General features: G+C 33.4%; 1 protein-coding gene across 1 annotated transcript; it reads right to left on the bottom strand.

Annotated features, from left to right (window-relative positions):
• Nucleotides 1–999: 999 nt before the first annotated feature.
• Nucleotides 1,000–12,336, bottom strand: LOC149956288 (uncharacterized). Its single transcript, XM_090164691.1, has 6 exons — nt 12,094–12,336; nt 9,094–9,216; nt 5,426–5,560; nt 5,247–5,360; nt 4,026–4,107; nt 1,000–3,485 (listed from the first exon to the last, which is right to left on the bottom strand). The coding sequence occupies exons 1-6, from the start codon at nt 12,232–12,234 to the stop codon at nt 1,453–1,455; spliced, it is 2,628 nt and encodes an 875-aa protein (XP_090020817.1). The 5' UTR covers nt 12,235–12,336; the 3' UTR covers nt 1,000–1,452.
• Between the last annotated feature and the right edge of the window lie 1,504 nt (nt 12,337–13,840).

Genomic DNA, 13,840 nt, shown 5'->3' with positions numbered 1-13,840 from the left:
CTAATCACTTGCGACTCTAATATGAAGAATATAAGGCATAATATAGAAGGAATTTGTCGTAATATTAGATAAGAAATTGTCATTTGTACTTTCCTATTAATATACGGCAAAATACTGAAATGTGTTTTTTTTTGTTAAAGGCATTCTTCGCAATCGACAAAAACGTATTTTTCATAGTGAGTGTAATCAGAAGTAAATAAAGTTTTTTTTGTAAATATAAGGATTTACCTCACAATGCTGCTAATGCTATTCCCTCGTTACACGTATTTACATGTACATTTTTCCAACAAAAACAGTGAATTTTAAAAGTAGTACATGAGGTTAACCTTAATTTTTTATCATTAAATATTTCTACACATGGTAAATTTTATATTTATCTGACGGCGATGTATCTTTCTAGGGATCTTGGATAATTACTGCGAGTTATTTTGCCGTCCTCTCAGAGAATTTCCCGAATAATGATCCGAATAAACTAATATAAGTGAGTTCTTATCATTTGAACTGAGATACTTCTATCTTGAATTTGCTAGTTTCCTAGCCGATGGTTAAAAGGATTGTCCCTCGAGCTCTTCCTTGTCCTTTTTATATAAAACTTGTTGAGGTTAAAGGCAATAGTAAATTCATTTAGCTTTTTGCACGTCTAGCATTGCCACCACCCTCCTGTAGTATAGCCAAGCTATCTGAATTAGAATAATTAAAAGTAGAAAGCTGACTTGGGCTTATGGTGCTGCCTTAGCTTTTACCAAAGTGTATTTTTACTATTAATATTTATAATTGTAAAAAAAGCATTAATATTGAGTTTACAAAGCGAATGAGCTTGTAGGGTGTGCTTATAAGAACATAGTATTTTTGTAAGTGCCTGGCGATCGGAGGCCACACACCTCAGTCCTGGGGTTTACGAAAGCCATTAATGAACATCATGTAAATTATATTTAACTATGCTACAATGTTTTCAACAAAAAATAAAAATATCTTTGAATTTAGAAATGAATGGCATGAAATATATACATTTTTATTCATCACTCCATAAGCATATTACAATTTGTCTTTAAATAATAGGTTAAAATGTATTTTTTTTTACCTTTCCAGTTTACATAGAACCACATAGTGATCAAGGTATTAAGTTCATAAACTGCTGGACATTCGTCTGCTTAGCAGATGAGAATCAGACAGCTTATGAGCACCCTTGAGTTGAAGCTTCGTCGCTCTTGGTACACTGCAAAGGATAATGAAGTGCTTCAAATGTTTTTTTTTTGATTAAAGGGAATGCTTCACTACACTAGGGTTTTAAATCTGCTTTTTATTTTATATTTCACACGTGCGCAACATGGTTAAATTGAAATTGGTCCTTCATACAAAGACAAAGTAAGATTCAATTCTTTAGTGTTGTAAAGCATCACCTTTAACCAAAATGATTCTTGGAATCTCACTGATCAAAACATTTGAAGTATTTTACAATTCTAAAATAACTCCTAACATCTTTGATCTAGAACTGCATACATGAAGGTAACGAGTTTCCTCAATTGGGTTTAACGATTCGTAGGAACTCTTATTTTGAAAGATCGTTTTATCGAACACGATTACCCACGTTTTATTGGCGTATTTTTCCTTTAAAAGCAATTTCAACTCGTTAATTATAATACTAGGGCTTAATGGCCAATCGCTTACGAATCCAAATGCAATTTTTAAGGCTTTCGTGGTAAAATCTAGGTAGTTCAAATCTATATAAATGCGTTTTTCGGTTATGGAAAAGATGATATTTTCTGGCCAGACTGTAAGAAATTTGCTTATTCCCGAAACAAAATCGACCAAAGCCACTGTGTCTTCGCACGGTAAAAGCAGTTTATAAGCGATACTCTGCTCACCGTCCAAGTCAACTAAGTAAGAGTAGTTTAACAAATGTTGTTCCCGGGGTATCATGGTCGAATTTTTTAGAGGGTATTTAACTAAGCAAGTGAATCCGCTGGAATTTAAAATTTCGCTGATTGCGATTAAAAAGTGTTCTCCCTCAAAACTGATGGGAGCAATGCTTTCCAATTTTCCAAAAATGTTTCGAGGTTTACTCTTTTTGTGGCTTTTTAAAATTTCAATTGAAAACGTGTCCCAGTTTTCTTGCTTTAGCAAGTCCTTAAAATCATCGTTCATATAATACGAAACCGTGAAATCGGACTTTTCGCAACTAAGTGCCAATGTATAGATTTTCGTTGGGGAAACGGCGTACATGTGTTTCAACTTATACGCGCCCTCAACTAAATCTAAGACAACCGTGAAATGAACCACGCTCGAATCGCGTTCTTCGAAATTGCGCAGTCTCTCTTCTAGGGTTGCGCGTCCGAAGGACATGTTTAAGTACTTCACCACGAAACAGTCGAAGATTGATCGGTAACTAATTTGGTAAACGTCTTCGAAAGAATCGACCCACCCTAGAGCGCGCGCCATCTTCAAGTCCGATTTCTCAAAACTGTCGCTACAGAAGTAAGCCTTTGTGATATCATTCACATTATTGTTAATGATAACTTCCCCCATCCTTAACATCGCTTTATCTACTATCAATTTAGTGTCCTGTTCATTCGAATAGCCAGTTTCCAAATTTTGGTCTTTCAGATAATTTAAATAATGTACTCCGATAGAAATTAATAAACTTTCCGTAAATTCAAGCCTGTTTTTAATACCGTGTCTTAAATAAATATGGCAAAGATGAATTATGTAACTAGAAGTCATTTCCAAGAAACAATCCAATTTGTTTTTTAAAAGATCATCCAGGAAAGGTCTCGGATCTAACCCTTGTCTATTCATAATTGATTGGAATAATGCAAAATTGTTACAGCCTTTCAATACCAGATGTTTGTCAAATATTGAACTAAACTTAGCGATCGAGGTATCTTGTTTGTGAAATGTTAAATACTCCGACGATATTTGCAATATGATTGTCGATTTTTGAAAAACGGTAGAAAGGTTTTCGTGTAATTCAGGTTTTCTTTCCATGAACTGTATCACTTTGTTTTTAATTTCTTTTTCCAATTTAGCGAAACCCGTGAATAAACAGTACGTACTAGCGCTATTTTTCCTTAATATTTTCTTAGATTCGGACTTATCGCCATTTGAATTAAATTTGTTAAATAGCCGGAAGAGTAGAGATTGGAAAGAACGATTTTTCAAATAACTTTGACAAGCACTCAAGTCGCAATACAGAAGAACTTCGCAAGGACAGTTCAATTTAAAAAGTCCGTAATTTTGCTTCCCATTCACAAAGTCCCAAGCTATCTTTTTCATGACAGAGTTTGACTCGCAACCGTAAGGCGTTTCCAGTAAATACGATTTTGACTGAGCGTATTCGCTACAATAAGTACTGGGGCTGAGTTCTTCCATCACAGGACATTCGAAGCACTTCGGTAAAGGAACAGACAAAGATTCAGATGATGAAATTGGGATGTTATCTTCAGGTAGAGATTTCAAATAATGATATTTCAAATTTGCACAAGTTTCTGTAAGGAATATTAGAGTTAAAAAACAGAATATCTTCTTTGGGAAAAAATCAGAATTTCGAAACTTCAAGAAAAAGATTTAGAACTGTCAGATTTGGTAACAACATAATTTTGTAATATATCTCTGAAAGTTACATATTCATATTCAAATGAAACTTTACACGATATCGCTCGTTTTTCCAAATCATAACGGGGTGGATATCATATTTAACTTTTCTAAAATGATTACAGAGAAAATTATGGATAATCAATTAGTATGATGTTTACATTTTAAAAAGTTGGGAAATTATTGCAAATTTAAGGACCTCTAGAGATATATACATATGTTACAATTGACTCAAAAGCATACTTCTTGTCCAATTATAAAGCTATTTTAGTTCAATAATATCCATATGTGCCTTGGTAAGCATGTATATAACTTTTCTTATTAATTTCATTAGGATAGGTTTTACCTCTATTGTTAAATATTTCTAAAGGAGTTGTATTTCATTTATTTTTACCTGCCTCTTTTTAAAAATTAACAACCATATAGAGAGCTACCTTTTGATGATTCGTCTAAGTTCAACTTCATAGAGTCATACTGGGTAATGAAAAATACGCCTTGTCCAATCGCAATTCCTCCCTGAAGTAAAATACATTTTGTTTAATCATAGGATAATGTTTCCGAAGTGGTATTCAACAGGTAGCAAACAATGGTAAATAACTTTATGGTATAAAATAGGAAACGTTGTAAATAATGGTAGATAATGCTAAATTATATATTTCCGTGAATTATTTCCCCAGTAGCACAAAGAGTCGATTTAGGGTCGGCTTTGGTTGCAAAGACGATTTTGGGTCCTGGTCCAAATGCCGACTCTAAAAGTCAAACATTTTTTAGATAATTCCGAGCAAGTACACTTCTGTGCCCTGTTAAAGTCGGTATGGCGACCTTACATTTTGGACCACTTGCCGACTCAAAAAGACCTAACAATATTTAGTATTAATTTAGAAAAGTAATGAAATTCAGATAGTTAATAAGTAGCAACCTTTTTTCTAGCCCCTGTTGCGCATTATTGTTGAGCCGATGTTGGCCGAAGCCCTGAAATGGCTTGGCCGGCCGACAGTCAGCTGACCTTCGGATTTACCGTCAAAATGTCCTAGGGAAGTTCAATCTTCAAAGGTCGACTTTCTGCCGACAAAAATGTACCTGTTTCCTACTCCAAAACGACGTCGGGCCACAGTCAGCCCAATTTCAAAGTGGACACTATAACGACTATAATAGTATGGTATCTATGACACTAATCAATTACTGGCGTGACAACAAGATATTTAATCATTATTATAGTCTATTTTGAGTCGGAAATATGCAATTTTATGTAGTCGGCCCGACGACTTTTTGGTCTAGGAAACAGGTACTTTATAATTCGGCAGAGAGTTGACCTTCAAAGGTCAACCGATTTCAACTTCCCTTGGTTATTTCGACTGAAAATATCCGAATGTCTAGCCATTTGAGGGATTTGACTGACGACGGCCCTACTCCATTGTGCCACAGGGGTTACAGTATTTAAAACATAAGCCTACAATTAAGGAGATAAAAATTTAGAACAGACTTGAACAGTTATGAAAGATTTTCTGTATTTCACATATAATTAAAAAAAGTCAATTATTTAACATTGTTTATCATGATTAGAAATTATTTTCCCGTAGTTTTGCACAATGTTTGATATCCATTGTATTTTTGGAATACCTTTCTTTCTATGTGATTATTAAAAATAAACTTACATTATCAGCTTTGGTGTTTAATTTAGCACCCATATTATTTATTCCCTGCAACATGTCCGCGTTGAATGTTGAAGACGATGGAGAACTCGGACCGTTAGTCGAAGCGTCATTTGGCTGAAATGATTCAAAAGTCAACTGATTGTTGTCGTGAGCAATAAGAAACAGAAATGCTGTCTTACGAAATCTGTTCGGTTGGGCCGATCTGGAATCAAGACAGCTCGTTGATTATTAGAAGTCTCTGAATCCGCCACGCCATTGTCTACTGATACCACTTCAGCTGACGTTGTATTTTGTTCGTCTTCATAAAATGATTCCTTTGTTTTTATCATATTTAGAATAAAATCAATAAACGTTGTTATAATATATATAGAAAAAAAACATAATAATTTTCATTATATATTCAGTAAGGCAATATAAGGATATTTGTCATATATAGAATACAACAAATTTATTAATTTTCATAATATATTCAGTAAAGAAATTGAAGGATATTGTTCATATATAAATATAAATACAATTTTTTGTCGTATATATAATAAAAAAATAGAACAATTTTTGTTGTATTTAGAATAAAATAAATATAAGCATTTTTGTCATATAAGGAATAAAATAAATAGAATAAATTTTGTCGTACATAGAATAAAATAGATTAATTTTGTCGTATATAGAATAAAATAAATATAATAATTTGGTCGGCTATAGAATAAATTAAATATAATAATTTTGTCGTATATAGAATTACATAATTATAATGATTTTTGTCGTATATAGAATCAATTAAATATAATAATTATTTGTCGTATATAGATTAAAATAAATATAATATTATTTGTCGTATATAAAATAGAATAAATATAATAAGTTTTGTCGTCTATAGAGTTAAACAGTTAGAATATTTTTTGTCGTCTGATAGTAAAACAAATATAATTATTTTTGTCGTGTATAGAATGAAATAAATATAATAATTTTGGTCGTAAATAGAATAAAATGAATATAATAATTTTTGTCGTATACAGAAAAAAATAAATAGAATAATTTTTATTGTATTTAAAATAAAATAAATATTATAATTTTGGTAGCAAAAAGAATAAAATAAATATAATAATTTTTGTCGTAAATAGAATAAAATAAATATTTAAATAATTTTGGTCGTATATAGAATAAAATAAATATAATAAAATAATTTTGGTCGTAAAGAGAATAAAATAAATAGAATAATTTTGTCATATGTATAATAAAATAAATAGAATAGTTTTTGTTGTATTTAGAATAAAATAAATTGAATAATTTTGTCATTTATATAATAAAATAAATAGAATAATTTTGGTTGTATTTAATAAGGATGTTTTGTGCCATCGCATTTTATGTTCAAGTGGCTCTGAGCCGATGTCTATTGGTTAATTTATTCGAAAAATGTCGATGATCTAACACAAATACTTTCTAAATTATTAGCTCCTAGGCATGTTGTCTTGGACATTTTATTTTATGACCTTCAGGTTTTTGGGGTTTATTTCCTTAGTTTCATATTGTCTAATTACATCGGTTCAGAGCCACTGGAACATATAACGCGTTGGGGCAACACCTTTTAATTGGTACCGAGTTTTTAAATACAATGGCTCTAGAGATAGATTTTTAATGAAAGTGAGGACATGGTTCAAGGTCAACGAGTTTTGTATCATCTACAAGCTTTTTAAATACTAGCTCTGGATCGTTTTTACTGTACAGCGTGCATATACAGGGTGTTCAAAGTAGTCTGGCACACATTTACAGGCGTATTCTTTGGGTAACAAGGAATGAAATGGAACTAAGAAACTTTTTCCTAAGTTGAACCGAATCCGAGTAATTGGCCGTCAAATATTGACCTCGAAAACGTCGAAAAACAAGCAAATGTGCAGTTTATATTATTCCTAAGACCCAATTGTTTGGTTTTATATTGAAAAAGCTAAGAAAACGATCACTTGTATCAAAAGATTGGTATTAATTGAAAGAAGTATTCTACGTGTAAAAAATTAATTTCTTTGTTTTATGGTTTCTCTGAGGTTACATGTACCTTACAACATTACATTGATCATTGTTTTTACAAAAGTTGTTTGAAATGGTCCATATTGGCGTGTAGGCAAGCTTAGACGCGCCTTCTTAACACGACGAAAGATTTCGGGCGTGTTTCGGATTGTGTCGCAGGCATCAATTATGCGTTGACCTAGGTCTTTAACGTATCGAACTTTATTCTTGTATACCAAGTCCCAAAGATAGAAATAACATGGGTTCAAATCAGGAGATCTGGCTGTCCATGCAAAAGTTTCACCTCGACCAATCCACCTCTGAGTAAACTCGACATCAAGATGAGCTCTAACCCGAAGGCTAACATGAGGGGGCGCTGCGTCGTGCATAAACCACATTCTTTGTCTTACTGCTAGCGGTACGTCTTCAAGTAGATCTGGTAAAGTGTCTTATAGAAAGTACCACTCACCAGTTAGTCTTGGTGGTAGAAAATAAGATCCAATTAAATAGTCGCCAACAATTCCGTACCAGACGTTAAGACTAAACTGCACTTAATTTAACATAATTGTATTCGCGTGCGGATTTTCTTGCTACCATTCATGACGATTATGTAAGTTGAAGATAAGGTCACGGGAAAATAAGCCTCGTCAGAAACTAAGAGCGTACTTAACCAATTGATATCGTGAGTCTGCTCCTGAAACCACTGACTAAATTCGACTCGTCTTGAATAATTGGCCTCCTTTAAGGATTGATCGTTTTGAAAATGGTGTCCTCGAAGGATACGCGAGGCAAGTACATGGTCGACTCGCAATTGACATCTAACTTGTCTCGTACTTATCGTAGGATCATCCACGAAGATGGTAAGTACTTGTTATTTCACGTCTTCTGAAACGCAGGTCCCGTGGGTTGTATTTTTACAGTTTCTCTTAAGCATTTGTCGACCACCGTAAACGTTTTTCAATTTCCCTGAGCGAGTTCATACCTAAGATACATATCGGCATATTCTGCATTCGTGAAGTGCGCCATAGCATAGCAGGTCTAAGATACGAAATGCGATTTTAATTATTAATGCCCCTCAATTTTTTGCAAGTTCGAGCCTCGTACCGGTCCAAAAAATTATTTGAACATGTATTGTAGAATAAATTTGTTTTTGTGGGTTAATATTTAATGAGACCATTAATTACACAATCCAACTACATTCAGTGTACTAAAATTCAGGGGAAAAGACGGAGATGAGCTAGATAGGTTCCAAAACGGCTCGCAAGTTATTCAATTTGTACTTACTCATGGTATTAGAAGAATAAAAAACTAAATTCAATCAAATGTTCCCTTTTTTATTAGACGTAGTCACTTAGAAACACCTTGTTATTGTTCTACACGTAGCTTACTTCTTTTATTTTAATAACGCAGATTTGATACTAGTTTTGTTTTTATCGAAAAAGATAATTAACCAGTACTTAGTGAAAGGAAACAATTGGGTCCAAGGACTAATAGAAATTGCACATTGGCGCATTTTTCAACGTTTTGGAGGCCGATTTTTGACGGCCAATTACTCGGATACGGTTCAATTTAGGAAAACGTTTCTACGAACCTTTTTCACTCCTTGTTACCCAAAGAACACGCCTGTAAATTTGTGCCAGACTTCTCTGAAACACCCGGTATATAATAATAGATAAAGTTAAATATTTATTATGTAAAGAATAAAGAATAGTAAATTTTTTTATCATAAATAGTATGAAATAAATGCAAGAATTTTATATCATAGATAATAAAAGATATAGAAGTTTTATTATATAGAGTAATGTATAATGTGCTTAGTATGTTTAAGAATTATATGTTGTCTTACTTTTTGTGTCCTGCTGGGCTGATTTGGAATAACGACAGCTCGTTGGTTATTTGCAGCCTGTGAATCTGTTATGCCACTGCCTACAAACACCGCTTCATCCGGCCTTGCACTTTGTTCGTCCACCTTTAATTTGATCATATAAGGGAGAACAACAAAATTAAGGTTTATGATTTTTAGAACCCACAGATAAAACCGGCCAACTTTTCACGTAGACTACATAAAGACTAATTCTTATCTTTTCTATAAGTACAAATTCAGCTCAATTCGACGTATCTGTTTGTCACAATCAAAACAATTTACTCAAAAACCAAACATAGTTTAGCTACAAAATTGGGCTTTCTTTGTTTATCGTTAGATTTATATTTTTAGATATCCAAAGAGCAGGTTCTTCCTTTTCTAATGGTTTTAGCGTTACATAAATAACTTCCTTCATCAATTAATGTGTCCTTCAAGTGTCCATGGATGGATATGACCCGGACTTTAAAGGATTTAAACACTAGCGCGGCAAATTGTTAACAAAACAGTATCAATTTAAATGTTCTTTTGGTTGCCTTTTTTTCTGTTTTAGGTAGAGAAGCGACTAGAAGCTTTTTGGAAAAGATATCCTCACTGAAATAACACGCAGTTAACAAAAATTAAAGGCGTTAGAGTAAATATTCCAGTTTTCGAAAATGATTGACATTTCATTTTTTATTAAAATTTTGATCTGATTTGAAATCAGACAACATGTTACATTTTTGCATAAGGTGACACGCCCAACAAGGCCATATTTGTGACGTAATTTTGAAGGTTTTTGCAATTTCCGGCTATGATAAGGACCCGAATGAGCCAGTGCGTTCTAGTAAAATATTCATGTTCTTTTCTAAAAATCACAAACCGGTTTTTCTAGACATAACCGAAACAAAATAGCCACAAGAAAAACTTTCGATAGAAGACTGTACTCTTGTAGATATTTATACCTCATTATTTACATGTTTAAATTACAAAATTACATATTACTCTTATATTAACATCATTTTTATATACATATTCCAACACCAATATTCGTTTAACACTCCCTTTTAAAGAAATTAAAATTGTATATTTTCAAAAATTATCTACTATACTGGTTAAGTTTTCTTTGATAACTTATCTCTCTTTTCTCTTAGAAAAACATTGACTCCTTCAGTGTCATTATCATCTAGTAGGGTGAGCTAGCCCTCTTCCTAAGGTAATCGCGCCATTTTACCTTTACAATATCCAAATTGCACATAAATTTGGCTTAAATCGTATTATGCACGAATAAAATCTTATTGCACAATGATTGCGCAATGATGTTCTACATTACTTATCAAGTTTTTTGGCCATAGCTTGAAAATCAAAGAAATATAAACTCCATTTCCATTAATTATTCCACTTAAATACCGTTTAATCATATACCAATTATATAATCCCCCTTTTACCAATCGCACTTTGACCCCTTTATATGGCACTGAAGAAAATGTCTGCCATGTTTGAAAGCGCCATCTATACTTACTATATGGGATTTTTTCTGAACGGGTTTATATTTAATTATATTTAATTTGCTATTATGTGACCTACTTTGCCAAATACACCGTCTCAAGGACCGAAAATTAAAAGGTCTGGTTAGTTTAAGTCACACGAAGTGGTTATTAAAACTACTTAAGGTTTTGGGTTTAGTAAAAAAAATGACTTTCTTTTTAACGAAAAATAAAATCTGCATTTTTTCAACCACAAAAATGGAATTTACTTTAATCTATGTTAAGAATTATAGTAAATTGTTTATAATTTCCAATTAAAATTTTAGTAAATGATGAAGCTGGAGGCCCAATCGACCGACACATTTCAAATTCGATATAATATGAACGATAATTAAATGATATTCTCATTCGTTCGACAACAAATCGATTCTCTATTTAATCGTTCATTTTATTAGGTGAACCAATGTAATAAAAACCACCACAGTGCTTCCCCAACTCCATTATCGATATTCACGGGGCGGTCTATAAAAATCCCAGTGAAATCGAAGTAAGGAATTAACAGAACACTGAAATTGTGATTCTAAACAAATTAATGCTTAAATCTACAATGAAAGGGTATATACGCTTTAGTTAATAACAAATACAATAAATAACTATTGAAGGGAAACACTTTTAACTTTTAAACGATAATTTTTTGTGATATTAAAACACACCCAGTTGTAATTAATCACCACTGGGCCATATGAAATTGTAGCTAGTGAAATCGTTGAAAAACGTTGAAAATGCATTGAATTTCGTCACAAGTCGTTAAAAAATGAGCGGGAAATTAGAGAAAATGAGTTGAGAAACGCACTTTCCTCTCGTGAAATAATGTCTTTTCCATAAAACTATCCTCATATCTCTATAAAATAGATTTTATTTCGCCCCACCCAAAGCCCCTATTTTTCGCTCCGGTCCAGTGGTCCCGTTTGGTTGTTGGGAGACCTCAAAAATGCTTTGAAATTCGCGAAAAATGTATTGGAAAACTTCAAAAATGCAACGATGGGGCAAAATTCACCTAACATTCATTCTTAAATTGACAATATCGGTCGATTGGGAATATATTTCTTATTTTGGAATAATTGAGTCGATCGATTCGTTCTATCAATGAATATCGTATAGAAAAATTTTATTTTAAAATATGTTGGTCAAATGGTTATATAGATTTAAATAAAAATTACTTAACCGTTAATTAGCTTCAATTAAATTAAACCGGTATTTGAAAATATACCAAAAACTTTCTTTAAAGGGCCCCACAGGTGTTTAAAAATTCACCCAGAAAATCAGGTAGCAGACGACGTGTCCTAGCTTTCCCTATGTCCGCGATTCGCGCGGGAAACTGACGAATTTACTGACTGGCCCTTTAATATAAAAACTTGCGGTGTGGGTGTTTTTTTCACTCTAACCTAAGCTCCACGCGGATGGGGACCAATTAATTTAGATTGTTGAAGTAATTTGGGAAAAAGATTTTTTAACTTACCGGTATCGCACCACTGCAAGAATGTTCAATAAGTGCATCGCTTTTCTTCTTAAACGGATATCTTATTATGGACCATGCAGTCTTGGCCATCAAAATAGCCACGCACAAGGAAAGGACAACTACGATTCTTTTAACTGTCATTATTTTCTAGCAGCACCTCGAAATATTGATTCAATTGGAAAAATTGTTCATTCGTAATATTGGCCCAATTCGACAAACTGTGTCTCACCTTCACCGTATCTAGCTAAATATAAATTACCTTATTTGGAGATTCTCTAGTTCCAGCCAGGAACTGATAAGATAAAATAACTAAACGTCATTGTTAAACCTGTGTCAGCTTAGTTTCATAGGTAAGGAATTTTTTTTATATGTTATATATAAAATGTCTCATCAAAAAAAGGCCAACTACCAACAAGATGGAAATATTTAAATGGTTCAAGGTTCCAGCATGCGACGTGATTAAGACAGTAGCCATAAACGGAAGAGGCTTTCAATGTAACTATTTAAAAAGAATTTGGTTTTTGTGAACATGGTACCGCTCACAAGGCGGGGGCAAAGATAAAATAAAATAACAACCTCGATAACAGGTAGAGCATAGCGCCGATTTTATTTGGGTATTGCGCCGACATTTGGCGCGAAGGGGTAAAAATTTATACCCCTTTTAAAAATTTGGGAAAATAAAGTTGCAAATGTTTTTGAAATAAAAAAAATTAAGTTACGTGGAAAAACTCAAAAACATTTAAAACATAAAAGTTTATCAGCGGCGGCAGTGCGCCGAAAAGTAAATGACTTTGAGGCGACGGTGGCGTTGGATTGGTGGCGCTGTGCTATAAGTACAGGTTGATTACGGATAATGAAATCAGCAAAACCTCCAACCTCTCATCATTGTCCTATTTGTGCTTCCTGTGTTACCAAAGATGATAAAGCCCTCCAATGTGATCTCTGCACCCATTGGTGCCATCTCACTTGTTAATACGTACACAATGACTCTTTGGTCTTCATACTACTAACCAATGTAAACACTTTTTATTTTTATGCCCCAAGTGTGTTGCCTTTGGTCCGAAGTTCCCCAAAACGCTATCCATGTTAGCCCAACAGGTTACTGGTCTTACTAACCAGCAAGTCAATGTAGCTGACTCCCTTGTCCTACAGCGACTGGAATTAGAAGCGCTCGCAAAAAAAGTTGATTCACTTGAATCCTCTAAAAGTCTCCATGCTACCACTATAGCCACCCTCGATGATTCTGTTAAAGAAAATTCGACTAAACTCGAAACTTTATCTTAGCTTCCAACCTGTGGAATTCCATCACTGACTATCAGCCATGCAGTTAGATCAGAAGCAAGTAATATCCTTGCAGTAGGGTTGCCCAATTTGAGTACTGATAATTTACCTACTAAATCTTTTAAAGACTGCATTGATGAGCATCTCGAGGTCAATGCCAGAAAAATAAATGCCCTGTTATTTAATATCCCCGACGAAGACAATTTTCAATGTGATGTTCGTGAATGTTATAAACTATTACAGGATCTTGACTTCAGTTATTCCCAATGTAAAAAGATCCAAATTGATAGGGTCAGTCGATTGAGCGATGAAAAAAACCAGTGCCCCCGCCAGCAGTAGGCACAAGTAGGCACGTGCCTATGTTCAAAAATTTTAGGCCTATTTTAGGGGCCTCTAAAAGTTTAAACAAATTGCCTCTGGGGCCTCCAAATGTGATTTTTAAATTTTATTTATTTTTAAAAATTGG

Source organism: Leiobunum rupestre, chromosome 2, assembly GCF_980474605.1.
Source record: "Leiobunum rupestre chromosome 2, qqLeiRupe1.1.hap1, whole genome shotgun sequence".
Taxonomy (NCBI): domain Eukaryota; kingdom Metazoa; phylum Arthropoda; class Arachnida; order Opiliones; family Sclerosomatidae; genus Leiobunum; species Leiobunum rupestre.
This window is presented reverse-complemented; position numbering and strand designations above follow the sequence as displayed.